Below are 22386 nucleotides of genomic sequence, written 5' to 3'. Positions count from 1 at the left end.
GGGGTTGAAATGTCATAGATCACAGATCGTAACAGAAATCAGTCTGTGGAGTGGATGCAGTGGAGCTCATCCTCTGGTCATAAAATGAATAGTTTCGCTTCTAAAATCTGATTTTAAGTCCTCGATATACAATACAGGCCTCAAAATAGCATCTAATGTGCCTGGTTTTAACCCTCTCCAAAAAAAAAAACAACTACATACTACATCATTGCCTATTGCAAATATTATTTAATGCCACTGGATTTTATTCTATTGTTTTTGTCACTGAGAACTCAGCTTACCTGTAATAACATCACCGTAACACATGCCCTCTTCATGCCTTACTGATTTATTAATATGACTGTATCAGACATTAAACTGATACAACACTTGATTCCAGCCAAAGTATCGAGACTCAAAAATCTGTCTGTTTAAAGTCCTTGTCTCTGCAGTGTGGTAAAAATCAAAGCGGTGGAGCTGTAGCTCTTGTTCAGCTCCTTAAAATGCTCTGGATGGAGCCTGGACCGTGTTGTTAGGTTAGTATCTTGTCAATATCGATCTCTGTGTAGTAAAATGCAGAGCTTGGAATAGACTAAATCTGATTTCTGTCATTATCACTACAGATTCGAGTCCAAATCTTTCGTAATACAGACGGGTAGATATCTTAATAACTACGTTTCTAGCATTTATACTGATTATAAAGCCAAGTAAATTATAAATAAACAGTATTATACCATAAGGTTCAACAAAGCATGTCGACGCTCATCTCCATTATTTCTACCGAGATCTTTTATCTCAGTGATGATCATTAATGTTCATCAAGTAAGTCTGCCCTCGACAGACATATGTTTGGATAACGTATTCCATCTGAATGGTATGTACAAGGATGAGAGGAGATCAGAGGAGAAACTGGAGCCTATGGATGAAGAGAAGTAGTTAAAGACCATGAAGAAATAGGAGAGGAGATCTAAAGAGTGGCGGAGGCTCAGTGGGCTGATTCCGGGTCATATCTGGAGCTGATTAGCACAGAATGAGGCTTGGAGATGAGAGGAACTCTTCCCAGAAGTGCTTCAAATGACATTAGTGTCATACAGCGTGTTCAAAAGCATTAAATCAAGTTTGTCTTCAGAGGGCATTCAAGTCCTCGAACTCATACCAAGAAGGCCTTGTTTCAGTTAGCGCTGCATAGTGAAGAAGCCGTGAACCGCGGCAGGGACACAGCACCATGTGAGACTTTGCAGCAAGTACATATAACAAGATAGTAATAAAAAGATATCGTTAAATAATACTAAGGTCATTGTTACATTATAAGAGAAAACAGATGGAGCAGTAAATGTGATAGTTGTGATATTGCTAATGAGGCATCACACGAAGATGGCCTGGCGGCCCATCCAGGGTGTGTTCCCATCTCACACCCAGTGTTCCTGGGATAGGCTCCGGATCCACCACCACCCTGACTGCTATAAAGCATGTATTGAAGATAAATGAGTGAATAATGAATCATCGCAGTCTCTCTCTCTCTCTCTCTCTCTCTCTCTCTCTCACACAGAGCCAAATTCTCAGAGTGATTTAAAGATAGGGAATGAAAAGCTGAGGAATTTAATTAGACAGAGTTATGCACCATAGATCACACACGCATGGTCTCACACTGAGATAGCTGTGTGTGTGTGTGTGTGTTGCTCCAGACACATGTGGCTTTGTGACCCCTTGAGAACAAAGCTTGTCTCAGACCTGGTTAACTCTGTAATGCTTCTCCATGTGACCTGTTTTGATGGTGCGAAATAATTCAAGATGATTAAAAAAAAAAGAAAGAAAGAAAAGAAAGATCTTCTCCAAACTCATTTCTCATGGGACAGGAGAATAATGGGGGGAAAAAAGCACATAGACATATGAGCCACATGTGTATCAGTGAGCTCTGTTGCTGTTGTAGCTTATTAGAGCCCTGAGCTTATGTTTGATGGTCAAGATAATAAGATGGTTATGAGTGACGTGAAGCAGCTGTGTGGCGTGCAAGAGCGAGGGACAGGAAGAGAGAGAACGAGCAAGAAACATTCAGCTTATTAGACGTTTCACTTGGATTCCTTTAAGGCTCTCAGGGTCAGGAGCGATGACCTGATAACACGTGTGTGTGTGTGCATGCTGTTGCGGTGTAAGAACACAGGGGTTTTAAGGAATACTGCAGCATTGCCAAACTAATCTTGATCCACCACATCTGTAAAGTGTGTATGACTGCCACGGACAATCGTTTCAGCACGGTTCCGTGTGCCGAGAAAACAACTGTTACCCAAAGCATGCATATAATGGAAGGGGAACAAAATCAGTCAAAACATGATTAAAATAGAGGACTATTAATGACTAAGGCATTTCTTTAGCTGGGTTCAAAACGGCGGATTCATAGCATTTACCCAACATCCATAAAGCACCCAAAGCTGTGCTTATACGCAGTTATGTATGTATGTAATCATGACTGTAAGATTTGAACCTACAAAAGAATAATAAAATCAAAATAGAAAGCCCGTCCTTGTATCTGTACATACATTGGATCAAAAATACACTCTCGAAGGTATCAGTCCTCCAATGGAGACAGGGTCACACTCTATAGCAGATTCTCGTTTGCAGCAAACCATGATTTATTCCTGTCTACATCTTTCCACATACAATTCCCTTTTCCATCCATCCTTTAGGGAAGGGTGGAGTTTTCATTTCAAGAGGTGGCTTTGTTGGAATTTCCTGCTACTTAAATCAATTCCGTCTTCGGACAATTTCAAGGTTTCTCCATCAGTAAACTTGAGATTTAATCCATCAAGTAAAGTAATACTTATAAGCCTAATGTTCAGAGGCATTAAGATGCTCCCCCGGTGACAACCCTGCAGCTCTCCATATACAGCTAAATGAGGCTTTAAATGATCGTTAATGATTTCATTTCATCACAGCTTCATCTAAAAGCAAAATGTCTCTTGGGAAATCCAGTATAACATCACAAGGCGAATGACAATAATAGAGAATTGTTAAGGCGGGTGTAGGACTACACAGTGTTTCTCTGCTTATGTTGGAGGAGGAGGTGGGGTGAGACTTGTGGTCTGGCCCAGTAAAAACCACTGCCTGCTAATGCAAACCGGCTGACCCCTGCCCCTCCAAACCCACACACACACACAGCGAGTGAACAAAACACAGGTAGCCCCTTTCATGCTATAATGCATTGTCCTTTCCTTGGTGCAGATGCTACATGATCAGATGAAGCATGTTAAGCCTATCATCATCATCGTCACCTCCTTGAGCCAAGAATGTGCTCATGTTCCTGAATGAGCATGCCCATACACTACACACTCACACGTCAAACCCAGAATATGTCCCTCATTACTGTGAACATACTGCGAGTATTTTGGATCAGAAATGCAAAAAGCAGACTTGTGGTATACTGTAATGCAAAGCCACAGTGTGTGTGTGTAATTCAGAAAGCAGATCTGTGGTAGAATGCAGCACTACCAACTCTGCTTAACTAAACCCCTCCATTGCACTCGGAGCCTGACGTCACTTTTCCACACAGAACTCTTCACTTACACACCAGACCCTGAAACCAATGCTGCCTCTCTTTCTCTCTCTCTCTCTCTGCTCCAACTTAAGACATCATTTCACTGCACAGAGATGCTGCTGTCCGTGGGTCAGCTTTCTTGTTCATGGATAAGGTCCATAACACACAACACGAAGCCGTAAACCTCCATCATCTGTACAGACGATCAGTTAGATCATTGTTGTTCATGGTAAGGAACTTCCTATACATGATGGCTCTTACCCTAGACAAGCCTACAGGCAACTTAAGTATGTAGCGATGCTAGGAATTTACAAGACGCCATCTTGTGGTGAAAAGTTAAAACAGCCTCTTTTTAATTCAGGAATATGAGTAAACAATGGATTCTGTATTTTACTAGTCACTTATAATGACAGCCTGAGAAATAATATGATTTGCTATTAAATAGCAAATGAACTAATAGACAAATTATATTGCGGCATTGAATTCTCCGAAGCCGATTGGTCAGAAGGTGTCGCTTAACATTCAGTGACTTCAAATCCCAGCTTTATATTGAATATGCTCCTAATGTTATTGTTTCTATAGTAAATGACATGTATAGTGGATGCTCCACAAACCAATAAAAACAACAACAAAACACACTATTGTGTAAGAAAGACAATCATAATTGCTGTTAAAGTGAAGATTTTATACGTTTTTATTAAATGGAAGGAGTCTGTACTTTATAATGGATAAAGGTTTCCCACCCAAAAAAAATCTCCAAGATAGGAATCAGGTAGAATGTGTGTTTATTAAGGAATGAATGATAATTATTAGCAGATTGCTGTGGTATAAAAGGAATAAAACACCCTGCTACTGATTATTTTCACAGCATGCTCTGTCGTCATTATATCCTGAAGTAATTTCACCAAAATGTGAATGCGGGCTTTGTAGGGCTGTTTTTCCAGGGAAACTCCTCTTTGGGCTTGGGGGTGATTCCAGTTTTTCTGTTCACAATTTGTCTGTGTTTAATGAGATTAAAAGCACAAGCACATATTTCTGTGCCAAACAGTTTTGTCGAACATTTTGGGAACCATCATTGTATAAAACGGTCTATTTTAATTTGGGTAACTAATGTGGCTAAATAAACGGAATGGAAACAGTTGATTTTAATAATATTTAATTAAAAAAATTAAACCAAAATAAAATCACATCCAAATGGTTTTAAATTTTTGTTGTGTTTAGAATGGAGAAAATGGCGAGAGGATTCTGAGGAACTCAGGTTCAGGTCACCAGAGGAGCATGAAATAACTCTGCTGGGATCAACATTTTTATAAAAAAAAGCCCCATAGGTCTTTCCTACCCCATATTTAAAATTTGAAGACATACCATTTGTAACTTCTCCAGAGCAACAGTGAGATAAAAAAAGGTCAAAGATCAGATTTAATGAGTTTCCAAGTAAACCAAAAGCAGCCCTTTTTATAGTGGTATAGTTTTTAGGACTTGTAATGCTAAAATCATTTTTAATGAACAAACAATGTACTACAGAGAATTCATGTTATTGTAGATAATAAGCTTATATAATGTATATACAAGACTTAACTTTAACCCAATACCTTTAAGTCCTGGCCTGTGAGCTGGTTTCTCCATGTACACATAAATCCAAGTCTCCATGCTAATCTGATCTGCCAGTCAGAATTCAGTAAAAACATTTTAGACACTTGGAAGAAATTTAGTTTGTGTCAGCAAACCTGGCTCTAATGCGATATCTCCTTGGAACACTGGAGTATGGATTTATAGCTCTGTCGTTGGCACGATGATTTAAGTGTCAGCTATAAATAAAATGAAGGTGCATAAATTAAAACAATCGTTTTTAAGGCAGTTGCACAAATGTTTTTTGAGGATATTCTCCCCCATTCTGGAGCTTTCGTTTGTCCATGGCGTCCTGGGATTATTGCTGTTAACAGTAAAATGATCATTCCAATAAAAAGCTGAGCTTTTGGAAATGTTGGAGTGTAGGGCTGACTTTGTGTGTGTGTGTGTGTGTGTGTGTGTGTGTGTGAATCATCGCTTCTCCACTGTCCCAGCACATCCACTAAGCTGTCTGGATCCGAGATCAAAGGTCACAGAAGCTGCGAGTCCACAGGTCCAAGGAGTGGGGAAAAAAATGGCACTGTCCTCAGTCAAACTGGTGTTTACTCCTAAACATAGGAGAGAGAGAGAGAGAGAGAGAGAGAGAGAGAGAGAGATCAGTCAGTGTGGGTAAATATGAGTGTTACAATCCAGCGATGTACTCTAGCTACACACTAAGCTGCTAATGATTGTAGCATGAACTGAAAATGTGACACAAATGAACAGGAAAGTGGCATTTATGCTGGTTCTGTCATGACACACTCCAGGACAGCCTGTAAGCACTTCAAGAGCAATGCCAGAACTCTTTACACAAGAGCCAGGACCAGACCAGCAGCAAATGACTTCAGCATGCACTGAGAGGCACCAAAGCTTTCGGTACAGCACATGCCAGACACGGAGAAGAGGACAAAGCGGAGGAAGACCTTCTGTTCTCGAAACGGTCATAAACAGAAGTCTCAGAGTCACAGAGAACCACAGGGACGCATGGAATTTGCTGTAAAGCCAGTGAAGGAACACAAACAGCACAAGGACACGAAACCCATTCAGACACAGCGCAACAAAACATGCATCAACAGGATGCAGCAGTAGAAGCAGACCTCAATGCCAAGACAGAGCAATGCCCTGTGCCTTTAAGGGAGAGATATAATGTGCTGTGCGGAGACCTACCTGATTAGACTAAAAACAAATGGCAGCTTATAATATAATAAAGTATGGCTAGGTAGTTAAGTGCTATGAACAAGCGCGTGTTTAGAAGAGTTATATAACGGTTTGTCGTCACACTTCATCAATATTTCCATGGCATGCATCATCTGTGCACGCTACAGATCGTGCCTCAGCTGATGTGCATAGGGCAGCAGGTGGTGGAGTTAGGAAAGTGGATAAAAGGCTGAGTAGCTTATTTTTTTTTTTTTTGGCTTATTCCAATCTGGCGATAATTGTGAAGGCCAAATTAATTAACTAAATAAATAAAAAAAGCAGACTAACTGAAAAAGACCAATTAAATAAGCAACTTTTAACAGGGATGCGTCTTACAATTGCAGCAGCACCATGAAGGTAGAAAGGAAATGAAACAACAAATCACTTCACTAGCATGGAAAGCAAGTTCATGCTGCTGATACAGCCACACAAGCGCGCACACACACACACAAAGCAAAACCATTACACATACACAGCTAAACTAGCACAGGTCAGAACAGAGCGTGCAGAGTCCAGCAGTGAAGAGCAACTGTAGTAGTGGAAAGCACTACGGTTCTAATGGAGGCTCGGCTACGCTCCCTCCCTTACCTGCATCACTGGTCACCTTCGCTAGGCGAGATCTCCGTCTCTTTATGAACCACTACTTTGGTGACAGACATGTCTGGATGCTGCTCTTTGATCTCTTTTATGGCCTGAGCCAGAGCCTTGTTCAGAGAAATGCCACACAAGACCAGCAGGGGGCAGACACAGGACATAGGATAATCATCAAAATTACATAGCAATCAATCAGTGAATTCATGCATGTTAATGAAATTGCATACTTTATTACATTTTAAATAATGACCTAAAAAATTTTGTGATTAGCAAAGATTTTTTTATTTATTTATTATATATATATTTCTGCATTTATTTAGAACAGAAGCGAAGCCAAAACCCAAACCCTGCATTGAATTACTTAGCCTCTCTCCCCTGAAATCTGAAATGAAACCTGAATCCACACTGAATGGATGTGTATGCATGGAAGAATTGGCCAGCCTCAGTACCTGGTCATGATCGATGTTGGCGTCCCCAGAGATGACGATTCTCTTCTCGATCCGTGTCTCTGAGATGCCTCCCTTCACCGTCTAACAGAGGAGAAAATAAACAAGGTGTAAATATGAATTATGTAGTAAAGGAGACATGATGTGATTCATTCAAATAGATTGCACTCTAATCTAAATGTAAAGTGAGTGAAGCACAGGCAGTAATATGAATGCAAGGTAAAATGTAATAGAGGTGTTTATATATTGCATCAACCAAGGAGTAATGGAGGCAAAAATGAAGCAGTGAGATGTGTTAGATATAGCGGGAATTATTGTGCTGCTATTGAAAATGGTGTGCACATGCTTGTGTCGCTCAGCTCGTTTCCAATTTGTAAAAATTTCCGATTTCTAAGCCGTTAACGTGAAATGACACAAAATCAAATAAGCTAGTGAGGTCAGTAGTTTAAATGTCAGGACAACACAAAATCATTTAGAAGCACAAGGGAAGGAATTTTCTCCTCTGATGAAATTTATGACATGTGGCTGTTTGGTCTTCAGTGACCAAAAGGTCTCCGGGTTCACGTTCACTGACCTTTGTTATTTGCGTGGTGGTCGTGGTGCTGTTGTTCTCAGAGGTGATGGTCTGAGCGCTCATCAGAACTCCAGGTTCTGTGTCACCATTTGCATCCACCTTCACATTTGTATACAAAAACACCACAAGACGACCATTCATGAAGGTAAAGTGCATTATAAGCTTGAGTGTAACTATAGTTAAGGAGAACGTGTACCTCAGCAGACTCGTATGTGATGGTTTTGGTTTCAGTATGAACAATGGGCACCTCAGTGGTCACCGGTTGCACCGGCTTCTCGGACACCTCTGACTTCTGCGCAGATTCAGAGAGATAAGAGTGAGGAACACACGACTAGTCATAAAGACAGCAGAGGAACATCTACAGATTAGCTGGAAAACTGATCTACAGAGACACATGCATTTGTTTCTTTCATTTCATGCTAAACTAGGGTGTGAATTCTTAAACACTTTTTAGCACTGGAGGTGTGATTGTGGTCTGGCTGGTAAATATAAAAGAAGCAACAAGGCTGCTAATTATTCTGTCACATGGCACAGATGTAAAAATAAAGTTTGCTGTCCCATCTAAAGACATGACCTACTCTAGGGCTTTGGCTATTCTGAGGACTTATTTTTTTGTTAGCAATGTTGGCACCTCTGCTACATATTTTTCTGCATGCAAAGTCAAAGGCATTTTTCCCCACTCTAGTAATACTACCAGTATTTTTGCTTGAAGAAGTATTCCTTCACAGGGAGTACAGGTAGTGATTCCTCCACATATTGAGTGCTCTTTATTATTATTTTTATTTATTATTATTATTACTAAGAAGCTAAATCTCAGACAGAACATGAAACGTACTACATGCAATGGGATACACATCATTGAACACAGTGACAATGATGCAGATTCATGCGAATGCAGTGATTTATACACTAACAAGTCACTTAAATAAGACAAAACGAGAGGTGGATACAAGTCCCTTTTGAATTAGTCAAAGTTTGTGCTGGACATGTAAAAACCGTGAGGTTAAATCAACCAAGTTACTTCAACAAGGCAGTAGCACTAACTGTGTTCACTTCCTGCGTCATCTTCGTTGCTTCCTGTAGAACCTCTTCTACTTCACTCTCATTCTTCTGTCCATATTTAGCCTTTACTCCTTCTTTGGTTTCACAGTGCAATGTCTCTGAAGATATGAAGTTTTCATATCCTGCTGCGTTTTCCTCTTCCACGTCCTCTTGTAAATTTTGCTCGGCGGTGAGACCTTCCTCACAGGGTGACGCAGTCACAGTCAGTCGGGTTTCATCAGGTTGGACTTGCCCCTGCTTAATGATGGGTGAGCCAGCAGAAGCATAAATGTCAATCTTCAAACTCGTTCTTGATTCATGAGAAAGGTTTTCACCGTCTCCACAGAACGACACACGTTTCCGGATAGGGATTCGGCTCTCCTGACCTGTGGACTCATCTGGAGAAGCACATTTCTCTTCAGGCCCCACAGACTCCTGATTCGCTCTCTGACTATCTTCATGTAACTCTTTTTCTTCAGTCTGCTCATTTATTTCTCTGTGCACTTCTTCTGGAATCTGGTTTTCTTCTGAGAGCTGAGCAACAGCTCCATCTACCACCAAATCACTATCGGTTTCCTTTAATGGCAACTTCATTTCTTCTCTACCTTCCATTTCACGAGCGGAAACATCCTCCGAATACATCTTTTCCTCAAAAGAAAATTCTTCTGCAATACGAGTTTGAGCAGATTGTTCTGTATCATCTGGAAGGATTTGGGCAGGAAATCCATCCTTCTCAACTTGGGTTTGAGCAGAAAGTTCTATGTTCTCAAAAGCAACTCGAGCAGGAAGTTCCCGAACAAGAATATCTTCCATCTCAGAAGAGGTGTGAACAGGAAGTCCTTCCATCGTATCCGGGGTCTGAGCCAGAAACTCCTCTTCCTTGATATGGGTCTGAATGTGAATTTCAATCTTCTTATTTTGGGTCTGAGCAGAAAGTTCTTCTTCCCCAATACAAGTCTGAGCAGACAGTTTTGCCTCCTTTAGATGGGTTTGAACAGAAAATCCATTCTTCTCTATAAAGGGCAGAGAATGAAACTCTTCATTCTCAATATGAGATTGAGCCAGCAGTTTCTCCTTACCAGCTAGGTTCAGAACCAGAAATTGTTCTGTGTCAGTATGGGTCTGAGCCAGAGGTCGTTCATGCTTATCAGGAGTCTGAGCAAGGGACTCTTCTTCCTCAATATGGGTCTTAATGTAAAATTCTTGATCCTCAGTAGGGGTCTGAGCAGGAAATTCTTCTATTTCAATATGGAGAAGAGAAGGAAACTGTTCCATATCAGATGTGTGAACAGAAAATTCTTTCTCCTCAACATGAGCAGAAAGTTTTTTCCTCTCTGTATATATACCTGCAAAAAGCCCTGGCACTGTGTCCAGTGCAAGTGTACCTTGCTCAGTAGATTCTCTTTCCATGAGCACCTGAGCTTCACCAGCAGAGGGCGCCATTGCATTGCTTTCCTCATTCGTATAAAGCACCGACATCTCTTTTTCAGTAAGAGATTTTTCATTGACTGTTTTTGAATGTACGCTTCCAGATATTGGGATCTGCTTCTCAGACAAACACAGAGGAGCTGGAGAACCAACTTTCTCAATCAACAAACGATCTGAAGCTTTAAACGGCAGAATATTCACCATAACTTCTGCTTCCTCTTGCTCTACCTCCGTATTGTCCTGTTGGTCTTCTGAGCTCTGCAACATACAAAAAGCACACTATTATATAAAATTCTATTACAAACAGAGTTGTGCTTAACATGAACCTGTATATTAATAAATAGATACTGAAAAAAACACAGTACATACAGTGTATTTGAGCTAATATAGTATCCTGAATCAGATAACAGTATTTACAGACTTGCTCCCATGCACAGATAAAATCTACGCACATCATCAAGACCATTCTGGCATGTTTATAGACTAGATGTAGAAAAGATAAACAGGAAAAGTGTAGGAGAGGATTACAAAAAATTCTACCCAGACAGAAAGTCATATTCACTGCATTAAAGTTAACCAAGAGATATTGTCTCTCTTGCCCTTGTATATTCATTATAAAATAGGAATGATTTGGTCTTAAAGCAGGGACTCACTTTAAGAGGAGGAAAATATATATATATAAGAAGATAAACACGGGAATGTATGCACTACAGAACTGTCGCTCTATTGAGAAATGAACAAGCTGAAGCTAGGCTCTCCCTCAAATCTAACAACCGGAAACATCTCTTCTGAATAAATACACCAAATGCAGCGTTACCATCACTCCTAATTAAATAGCATTCTTTACTTCACGTGGTCTCTCTAATAAAGTGAGTTGAGGGACTAAACATAAAGCACAGATAATGCATCATTATGGATCATCATCAAAGTAATTAACATGGGGGGGGGGGAGCAGATGAATGATAAGGCTAATGAACAGTGTCTGTGACTGAGAACAAGACAACATTTCAGAATGATGTTGCCATCTGCTGCCAAGAAACCCATTTTAGTGTGCAGTGAACTCCATTCAATGATGGATTCGTCAACCAAGCTAATATTTTATATATATATATATATATATATATATATATATATATATATATATATATATAAAAAATAGCCCCATATTATATTTTGCCTGGTTAGGCTGCATACTACACGATGTGCAAATCTTCTCAGACATAAGGACAATTTCATCAACATTATAATCCTCCGAACGGCCACAGTAGACGATTTGACCCGTTTGTAGTAATGGTTTCACGTTGGTGATTCCACAGACACAAGATTTCCCAGAAACTTGTGTGATCAAATCAGTTTGCTACCCTGGCATCCATTCTGTTTTGCTGCAAAAATATGGTCATGTTAGAGAGCGAGCAGCCTGGAAAGCATCACCTACCAGCTCACACTGACTAGTCTGTGTAGAGATCAGGGGGGCTCTGAGTCTATCAGGATCGGTAAAATCATCATACTGATAAACACTTGAGGATTATTTAGGATGTGACAAGCCTCAAATCCAGCCACAATCACTTTGGGGGGGGGGGGCAACTCAGGCCTAAAATCCTGCATCAAATCATCTAGTGTAGCCAGCCTTTGTCGTTTTGAGTGCCTTTGCCTTTACAGTCATCACACAAGGTGCGACTTTGATTTGATTACAGTCTTGCTTTGGTCTGCTATCTCTTGGCAAGCTGTAGCTGTAGCCGATGCCATCTTGAGCTCACTGCCTAACACGTTGCTGACGTTTATCATGTACCACACCGCTTTCATGAGTGCATGCAACTCTTTCCATTACAATATTATCACATATGGTGTACTGGGTCTGGGATTGTCAGGGTGTCGGTTTCATCTGGGCTTTTGTTGCCTTCTATTTTTTCTTTCCTTGTAATGGATTTTGCATGTGATATTTATAAAAGGACAGCATTTCATCCCGTTTCCCCTCGTTCCACTGCCAACATCTCTCATATGGGTTTGTTTCCCACAAGCACAAACTCACTGTATATACAAATCAAGCAATGAGGAGAATATCTTCACCATGCGAGTCAAGAATTGCTGCTTTGTGATTCATGGATGGCTATAAAAAAAAAAAAAAAAAACTCTATACAATAACATTAGCAGCATATGCACAGGAAGACTTTTCTATACGAGTTAAGAGTTTGCATGACTTGAATACAGTATTCTATGCTAACATTCAATGCATTCAATGTCCCCCCCCCCCCAACCTACTTCATACATATCTATGACATCATGTTAAAGATATTCTGTGGTTACAGCAGTGGAACCTATTGGATAGTGGGAAAAGCAACGGCTGGCAATATTTTACTAGCTTCCCACAACCGCTATATCTGGACAACACTCCCTTTCCAGACATGGTCATTAAATAGAAAGATCAAAACACAACCATCTGAAGGACTCGAGGCGACTGAAACAAGCACTGTTACAGATCATGCTTGGACAGTACAATAATAGAACAGTTGAGTTTAATGCTACCTCAGCAGAGTTAGCCTCCGCAGGCTCTGGTTTTTCTTCCGAAATGTCATGAGGAGGTTGAGATTTGGCATCTTCTGCAGTCTACAAAGGGAAAGAGACAAAAACATAATGAGGGTCGCTATGTTTACAATATTGCAAACCCAAAGTACATAAAGCTTGTGGGTGCGGGTGTGCATGTTTGGGATGTGGGGCGGATCATGCAGACCACGAAGGAAAAATGACTTGAGCAAACAGAAAAACCAAAGGAAGGAGAAACCCACAACAATGGGGTGAAACTTTTTTTTTTTTTTTTTATAAAAGTGTAACAAAATCCCAGTACTGTTAAACAGATCGGCTCAAAGATTAACAACCGTAGGGAATTAATAAACTCTCAGCCACAGCTTTAAATTATTTACAACTCAACAAATTCTGTACATCACCCTTCATGCCCTGATATCTCACAGCAAACCCAAGCTTTACGACACGAACAAGCCACTTTAATACTCTGTACTAGAGGGTGCACTTTTTGGTTTGGGAAAACCTCACACAGGCATGCATGTGCAGAATTTCCTAAGCCAACTACCCAGCTTACATCCTGTATGGGTAACTGAGGTCTGATCGTGGCTGTGTCACTCAGTCGGGGACAGTGAGAAGGGAAAGAGGCCAGCCTCTTGTCCCATTCACTGCCTCCTAATGACTCCGGGAGCATCCCCACAAATGACCTCTTCAGCTCGCTGATCTTCGCCCGCCTCTTCAGCAACTCTTCTGCGGCATCAGCCTCCTGACACAGGGACGGCATGATCAGTTGAGGTCTAAACCATTTGGGGTTAAGACTGTCATTTCAGTCCCAGTCCTAACGTGGTGTTTAAGTTACTTTATGTCTGCCACACAGCGGGAGTTTAGGAGGTTAGGAATCTGAGCTACACTCACATTCATGATTCACATATGTTAAAACCATTTCAACAAAAGTTATGCACCATGCAAGCAAATGCTACGAGGCAACATCCAAATCTAATATGAACACCATCTTTCTTCATTATGTTTCCACACCATTGTTAGAAAACACGGTATTTTCCAACACGACCATTCATATAGAAGCTGGCTGAGTAAGAGAGAGATTCAGATAAAGAATCAGTTTCAGTCTAACACACACACAATCTTTTCATGCCCTCCCAGCATGCCACACCCACACAAACACTTCATACACATTTCCTTTGCAGACCTCCAACATGAGATTACTGTGTTTGATAAACACATCCTCTCCCCTTATCTGCCTTTTATTATTCTAGGAGGAGAAAACGGAAAAAAATGTCTCCAAGGAATGAAACACAATATCATTAGAGAAAAGATTAATAAAATAAAACTGCTGCTGTAATAGTAAGTGAACGGGCATCTATTATTTTAACAGCGTTGTGGTTTTCACCAACAATACGAGGAACTGCGTCATTTTATAAGCAAAGTCTTGAGACTCATGCAAAAACAACACCCTGGTCAAGCAAGTGTGCATGACTTTACCCACAAACTTTACTCATAAAAGACCATAATCATTGATGGTTTGATGGAAAAATGACGTGTGATGGTGATCCGGATGCAACAGCATGGCAAAATCAGTTTGAGATCATGTTGCATCAGCGGTGGAATTAAAGAGAACAAGATTGCTGAGGACACTGCAGTGGAGTACCTGGGTCATCAGTTCTGATTCATCCTCTGGCTCAGACTACAAGCCAAAGTCAACAACATCAAGAAGAAAAAGCAAAGAAACAATGATTATCTGACATTGTCCCAAATCCACAAAAAGACTAAAACATTATTCTTTAAACAGTTTGTAGCCTCAAACTCACAGACAATAGCTGAAAATCTGAATCATTTAGGTTTAGCTGCTAGATAATTTAATCGTCATAAACACAAAAAAAACTGCCAACACACACACACACAGACCTCGGTCGCTGTTGTCTCGTCGGTTTGCTCGCTGTCTGTCTGTCTCAGATACGATAACAGACAGGACAGATTCCATTGGAAAGCAGCAGTGAGGGGGGGAAAAAGTCCAATACATTAGATTGCTGTGTCTCAATATGAATCACGTTATAGGGTACAGATGGAATGATGGATACAGGATAGTAGAAAGGACGGACTAATCTGAATACAGAATCACGTATGGAGAAAAGACTCCACTTCAGAGCTATTGTAAAGTCCACATTCAACAGATTCAGCTTTCTTGAATTGGAAAATTTATGGAGACTTTTGTTTGCATGATAATTTATACCAATAACTTGTCTGCAAAAACCTGTTGGATGTGACATTTTAGCAGAATTGTGAACCCCTGCCTATGAAAGAGTTTTACATTTAAGTACATTCAACACTGCAGTGGAGTCAAATTTCACTGCAATTTTTGGTGGAAGCCAAATTTTAAATAGCTTTTTTGTGGTTGACACACACACATATATATATATATATATGTTAGATGTTTTAGTTCAGGAAAGCCTATAGTTTAGAAAAGTACATATAATTTCACATCACCACACATTTAGTGTATGGAAAAATGTTTCTGATGTTTTCTGCACAGATTTTTTCCTTCAGGCTCCAGGAACTAGGTGTTTACTCTGTATTGGTTTTCTTGTAGGCGTTAGTGGTCATAGATTGCCTTTAGTGGACTGCCAGTAGAGAACTTACAATAAAAAATACCCTATAAAATCTAAAGGGATATCAGAATATGGGCCTATTTTCATCCCTTGATAATGAAGATGTAGCTTGATATTTCACAGAGGCCCAGCATGCAATTCAACTTTTTTTTTTCCAGTCTCATGCATGCAGGTCCGGTACATGAAGATGATGACGGGTGAAGATCAAAATGAAGAGACATGATGCCGGCCTGAATGGCCAAACACATACACACACACACCTCGTCATCTGAACTGTCCTGAAAGCTGTTGGTAAAGGAGGTGGTGAGTGACGCGGTCTTGGGCTCCAGATAGCAGAGGCACAGTGCCAGCGGGAAAGAGAGCGTAAGTGCATACGGTACAGAGAAAGAGGTAGACAACAGAAAGAAGAAGATGAAAAGGAAGCAGGGCACGAGAGATGGTGATTTGATGGGCAGGAAGTGTTGGAAGGTCTCAGGCAGGAAGTTCATCTCGGACAGGTCAGGGAAACTCAGGTAGCCATCTTCGTCCAGGAGAGACGACAGGTCTGGGAGGTGCAGGGAGAAGGAGAAAAGCGTTCCCCCTTTGGGCCGGTTCTGGTCTGAAATCTGCTTGCCCTTCGCTGGGCTTCCTGAGGCTGCGTGCTCAGAACTGCTCCGTCTGCGTTTCCTCCTCCGCATTTTAGTGGAGGAGAGTGGTGAGGAAAGGAGGGTGTGTTCAGAGGCAAGAGGAGAGCACTGACGATGTGGGAGTGAAGACAAAATCGTGGAGTAAAGGGTGGATCAGGCCAAAGGGCCCATGGAATAGTGCAAATGGTAGTGTATGAACAAGTGAACCAAACATGCATGAACATGAAAGAAAGGGTAAAAAAGAGAACAAGCTATTTAGTCAAAAGGTCAAATATTGTACAGTACAAATACAATGGGTAACAAATATACCCAAGTAATATCTGATTCATAATACACAATGCTTCAGAAGCCTAACAACAACACTATGTTCATTCACAGAGCCTGGCTACTTAAAAACCTCGAGCCTTAAGAGTAGCAAGCAATTTTATTTCAGAAAATTATTTCGATAACTTCTGATTTTAATTAGCAGGAAAATCAACAAAAACAGGCCTAAATTTACAGTTTGTACAAACAAAACTTCTGACCAGGGTGTCTTTCTGTGGGTAACCCTCCAAACCAGTAGAGGTGTTTAAACATGTATGATTTAACACGAAACTAACCAAACAGATGAGGAAAAGAGGAAATTGTCTGAAATTGTGGTTACCTTGGAAACAGGAGCAGGAGGGGCTTCCTCAGATGCCTCTGAAGCAGGAGTGCTTTCATCTTCAACTGCGTTTTCTTCCTCCGCCTTTTTCTCTGGCGTTACCGTGGTGATGAGGGTCCCTGTGGCAAAGGCTGGTTTAGAGTCTTCCATCAAATTGTCATTGTTGGCCATGGCTGGTGCTGGAGAAAAGAGGTGTGAAAACAGTTAGTCGGCAAAAGGGGACAAATGTCAGAAAGCAGTGATAACAGCTGAGCTCAAATCAGTTACTGAGATGGATTACCAATTATCTCTGTTCACCTGCTAGATTATTATACCAGTATCACATTACCTATATCTAGACTGCGAGTGGTGGTGAGCCGTTTGCTGGAGGAGCGTTGAAACTGGGGTGCAGACCGAGAGATCTGCTGGCTGGCACGTCGGGCCTGTGTTTGCGTTCTACCACTGTAGCGGAACTTGGAGCCCAGTGACAGGAATTTCTTGGCAGGAGGTTCGGGAGCCACCAATCTGCAGAAGAGGCAGTGATCATCAGGAAGCTTTTTATGATCAAATAGGAAGAGGAAGCTATAAAAGGTTTTGCCCGTTGACTAACTTATTACCATGACTAATTCCTTCAAGACTTGTGTGCTTGTTCTTTGTGCTTACCTGAAAAACGTGTGATGTTCTACGCACACTTTCCACAATCTCTTTGCTGCTTTGTGATTTGGAAGTTTAAAACCAATGGTGCTCTCAAACTGCTCGAACTAGAAAAACAAATGACGCATCTATTGATTACGGGAAATTACTGACCAGTTAGATAAATATCTTCTAGCATTAAGTCAGATGTCTTTCCATAACAATGTCATGTGCCAAGTGTTTCACCTCTCCAGGGCGTATCTTGACATAAAAGCTGTTTCGCTTGTAGGATATCTTGAGGATTTTGGGCCAGGCAAATCGATTTATGCGCAGTCGGTCTCTGTAAACAAGAAGGCCGCTGCTACACACTCCTAACATAATCTCCACTCCCTCCGAATCCTGAAAGGAGAAAAACACATGGAGGGTGAGGAGGGTGTGGAAGGAAAAGGAATTAAATGACTAGACCAACTAGAAACAGAAAGCTAGCGGGGAAACATAGGGAGGAATGAGCATAAATCACTAAATGACCCAACACCATTCAACACAAGAGGGAGAGAGTGATCGAGAGCACGAAAAGAAACGCACAGAAAGTGACTGATGAGTTACTGCAGCACAAACATTCCAGCAACAGTGGGGGTAATGATCTGCTAAAGGATGAACCAGACTAATTAGTAAGCATTAAGAATGGAAAGAAAAAAGGGAATGTGGCAAATGTGATGAACATAAAATCATTCATCTTGATAAATACCACAGAACTGACATACTGGCGAAAAAGTTTTGATTTAAAGCCGTTAATAAAAGGTGCCATTAACCACCGTCAACTCCACGAACACAGTGTTCTCGCCACTTTCAGCACTGTTATCTAGGAATCACTAGAAGACGTTAAGGCATTTGCAGGCTATAACGACTGGATGACTATGGTGCAGAGAAGAGAAAAGATGAGGGAAAAATCCTGCACAGCACTGCAATGCAGCATGTGGTGAAGAAATTTCTCTCTATTTAATATCATGCTCATGCAGAGAATGCACAGACATATGAAATGATGCACACACATCAGTACGATGAACCACGAGTCATGCATGCAGAAGACATTCATAACGCCAATCACGTCACATGAGAATGCTCCGGAATAAGGTAATGCAATAGCTAGACGTTACACAGGCAGACATATGTGAATATATACACACAAGACGCAGCATCTTACCTCTTCCTTAGCTAGCCCTAAGCACTCAAAGAGCTTCCCTACCAACTACGTCATCGATGAGCAGAAGAGAGAGAGAGAGAGAGAGAGAGAGAGAGAGAGAGAGAGAGAGAGAGAGAGAGAGAGAGAGAGAGAGATGCGCAGAGCGAGCTGAGCCAAGAGCAACATTGAAAAGGGAGGTGCATTTACATTCAGGAGGTAACACTATAGAGCTAAAGGCATTGCATCCCCCGCTCCACTCATCCTTGAATTCATATATTCTCTTGGCCCACAGGATAATTATGCAGTGTGTTTACCATCAATATAATTAAATAATATAATGAATAAAAATTTATATTAAAATATTTTTCAAAAATTAATGTCTCTAAGTGCATTTATTAATCTGCAAAAGTAATCTGATTTATAATGTAAAACTAAATACATATATCTAACCGAATCAAGAAATATATTTCATCCCTTGTGGGCCTGCAGGTCCTTATATCTTTCTTTCACAGGAGCTCAGTGGCATTTGTGTCTGCATTAGTAACATTTCGTACAGAACGAAAGCTGAGCTCAACGTGCAGCACTGAAGCGGCAGCAGATCAGCAGTGAGCAAGAGCCATGTCGGTGCAGCGGCCTCGAGATACACGGCATCCACAGAGAGAGCAGGTTCATTTGCATTACACTGAGCCATTACTCAAATCAGCATATTCATAATTCAGGCGCATGACCAGTCACTAAATCTGTTTTTCAACCGCAAGCAGCAATGCTTAGATTACGGTAACACAATCATATTTCCCCAATCAAAAAATACCCTCTATATATCATTCAGTAAAAACAGACACTGTCTCTGTATAGGTGTGAACTTGAAAAAATAAATAAATGAAAAATAATAGCAATAAATAAAAATACAAAAATAAATAAAAAGACAAAAATTGCCCCCAAAAATAATAAAAATAATAAAACAAACAAAACCAACAGACAGCCATGTTAGTTAATTGGACTGCCATTAGATGGTGCTACAATACCAACAGCAGCCATAGACTATGTATTTTTGTGTTCAATACTTAAATTTCACTTCAAAATTACAGAATTGTGATTTTAGAAACAAGAGGGAAAACCAAGCAACAGCCTAGAAAGGCTGAAACTTTGAGCAAAATATTATTATTAATAAGAAGAAGAAGAAAAAGAAAGAATAAAATTATTATTGTATAATTATTAGAAATGAAACTATTACAACAACATAAAATATTAAAATATTTAAGTAAACACAAAATAATTGGTACATGTGTTTTTATGAAAATATTAGAACAGAAGGGGAGAGTCTAATAAGTGACCCGTTTTTCCAGTTGAAGGGTAACCAGGTGAAATTTTAATGCTAATTCGATTTTTTTTTAATGCAGTCATACTGGATTGTGTGTTATCTTGATGCATGGTTTAAAATGGTAGCTAACTAAGCGTTATCAATGGATTTGAACAGTGGAATGGAAATAAAATAATAATAATAAAAAAAAATAAATAAATAAAAAAAACAAAAGAAAGTATAGTCTCTGAAACACTAGCCACAAATGTGGCTTCACATCAGGTTTCGGTTTCCTTTAAACCCCCTGGTTTCCATAGTCTCAAGTTTTTTTTTTTCCTTTTTACCTTAGCATGATGCAGATCTACTCCATACATGGAAAGCTTCTTGGCATTTTCCAGAAAATGCATCTCTGCCTCAGCTGGAGTCATTCCTCTGCAATGAAAAAGGAAAAGACAATCATGAGACTAAACCGCAGAATAATATCTTTAGCAAGCCTTAACAACAAAAAAATCTGAATACAGTAAATTAGGGGCAGTGATCTGCCTTTGTCTAGATGTTGAGAGGTTAAGATGATAAATCGGGGGGAAAAAAAACAACTCATTAAATTGAAGCAGCTAACAATGGATCTACTGAACACACAGTACTCACTTGTGTGAGATTTTCTAGACTCAGAATAAAGCTGCAATGTGTGGATGAAGATGAGAACACAATAAAAGCTTCAGTGTGACTTGTGTAAACAGATATTCATCTGCATTTATGCGTTGATGAATGAATAAAAGAAGGGCTTATTTTTTTTAGTTAAAGGGACACAAAGCTTGCACGCTGCTATGAAAAGATCCGCAGTTTAAACGATCAGAAAGGACTAGAATGGATCTAGCGCACTTAGTGTTACGGCTGAAAGCATTTTCACTCGTAGTTATATTCTGCTTATATAATGAAAGGCATCTACAGGGGATAAATGGGAATAGATGTATTCAAGCATATTGGAATTCACACCCAATACAAAGTTGGTTCTTGTATACACTATAGTCATTGTCTCTATTGGAACAGATTTGCTAGTTCTCTCTATACTGTAGCTACAGGTCAAGTCGAGATGATTGTACTATGGAGAGCTCTACTCACTTGTGGCTGCGATGAAGGTCAATGACCTTTTCCTCCAACTCTTTGGTCTGGTTGGGAGCAAAGCGGAGGTCGCTGAGGTAATCACTGCCCAGCTCAACAGGGTCGTAGTCTCCCAGCTCAGACTGGGCGATGTATGAACCCAGGAGAGTGTGAGTGGCAAAGGAGCATGGCAAACGGCCTGACACGACATCATCTCTCAGCTGAAGGCAAAGGTAGAACCTGACCGAGAGAAAGAACTTTCATGATGCCTTGACACTGCAATTATATAATTATGTCAATATCTGGGTTTCTGACATGTTGTATCATAAGCCATTTTTCACTATAAATATCACCACAACATTATGATTGCAAACAAAGTGCCAGCAGAATAGTGAGGCCAAAGAAAAAGAAAAAGCAAAAGGGTGTGGCACACAAGAATATTAGCGATGATTTCAGAGCGTCATTTATCTGGATATCACTGTTAAATGATCAATTCTGCCTGATGAAAGTGTCAGCACTTTATAAGAAGAGGAAGTAAAGCTAAATAAAGATAAAGTCTTTTGAAAAAGGAATTTGCAGTTTCATGGTAACATTATACATTTATTTTAGAACTTTAAGCCGAGTTATCTAGCTGCTACAATGCAAGTGTTAACAGGGAGTAACTTCGAAGCTTTTCCACAACATTAAATGTAACTTATACGGGGGGGTAGAATGAAACAATACAAACAACTGTAATCTTAGCAAAGTGCTGTGGTACAAGAGGAAGTGTTTTGGTGTGTTTGGCATAAAAATCTATAACAGCATGACTTAACATGTTTAATTCCTTACTGAATATCATTTTGTCATAACAGCTATAGTAAAAAACTGTGCTAAAGTGCTACACAGTATTGAGGAGAGTATGTGAATAAGTGAGCATGCGGGGGGGTATTTTACTGTGGAAATTCCATGTGATGCTTCATGGGAAGGTAATGCTTCCATCAAAACGAAACAAGCTGTTATGGAAACGAATGCAGTCACACTACGCTATTATCCACTAACACTTCTAACTGTATGAGAAATTACACAAGAAGGAAAAGCTTACTATGTATTAAAATTAAATACTGAACTGAATTCTGTTGACTCTTACCGGGTGATATCTTCACTCAGATGAGATGGATCAGGAGGATAAAACTTCACATTAAACCCAAAGTTCCAGGGACCAGCTAATACACACACACACACACACACACACACACAATCCCAATTGGCATCTTAAGTGAAGAGACATAGGGTCAAATAAAACAAAACAGAGAGGTAACATACTTCTAATTTGTTTCTTCAGTTCTTTCAAAGGGTCCAGCCAGTTCTGGAAAGAAACCACAAACAGGAAGTAAGATATAAT

General features: G+C 40.2%; 1 protein-coding gene across 6 annotated transcripts in view; it reads right to left on the bottom strand.

Annotated features, from left to right (window-relative positions):
* Positions 1-4279: 4279 nt before the first annotated feature.
* The window catches only part of epb41l3b (erythrocyte membrane protein band 4.1-like 3b), a 34092-nt gene continuing 15985 nt past the window's right edge, over positions 4280-22386 (bottom strand). For 3 of the 6 annotated variants that reach the window (XM_058418481.1, XM_058418482.1, XM_058418480.1), the window contains exons 5-22: positions 22308-22350; positions 22132-22207; positions 21027-21245; positions 20249-20336; positions 17668-17820; positions 17452-17549; positions 17138-17313; positions 16810-16988; positions 15801-16274; positions 14840-14878; positions 14583-14618; positions 12923-13003; positions 10601-10657; positions 8127-8222; positions 7931-8029; positions 7360-7440; positions 6905-7020; positions 4280-5688 (exon numbers count right to left, since the gene is read on the bottom strand). In XM_058418481.1, the coding sequence (XP_058274464.1) occupies positions 6910-7020; positions 7360-7440; positions 7931-8029; positions 8127-8222; positions 10601-10657; positions 12923-13003; positions 14583-14618; positions 14840-14878; positions 15801-16274; positions 16810-16988; positions 17138-17313; positions 17452-17549; positions 17668-17820; positions 20249-20336; positions 21027-21245; positions 22132-22207; positions 22308-22350 (2106 nt within the window). In that variant the 3' untranslated portion in view covers positions 4280-5688; positions 6905-6909. The remainder of the gene's footprint in view (positions 5689-6904; positions 7021-7359; positions 7441-7930; positions 8030-8126; positions 8223-10600; positions 10658-12922; positions 13004-14582; positions 14619-14839; positions 14879-15800; positions 16275-16809; positions 16989-17137; positions 17314-17451; positions 17550-17667; positions 17821-20248; positions 20337-21026; positions 21246-22131; positions 22208-22307; positions 22351-22386) is intronic. The other 3 variants (XM_058418483.1, XM_058418484.1, XM_058418485.1) reach the window with 3 other exon arrangements.

This window comes from Hemibagrus wyckioides, linkage group LG20, assembly GCF_019097595.1.
Source record: "Hemibagrus wyckioides isolate EC202008001 linkage group LG20, SWU_Hwy_1.0, whole genome shotgun sequence".
Classification (NCBI taxonomy): domain Eukaryota; kingdom Metazoa; phylum Chordata; class Actinopteri; order Siluriformes; family Bagridae; genus Hemibagrus; species Hemibagrus wyckioides.
Note: the sequence above shows the minus strand (reverse complement) of the source record. Positions and strands in the feature narration are given on the sequence as shown.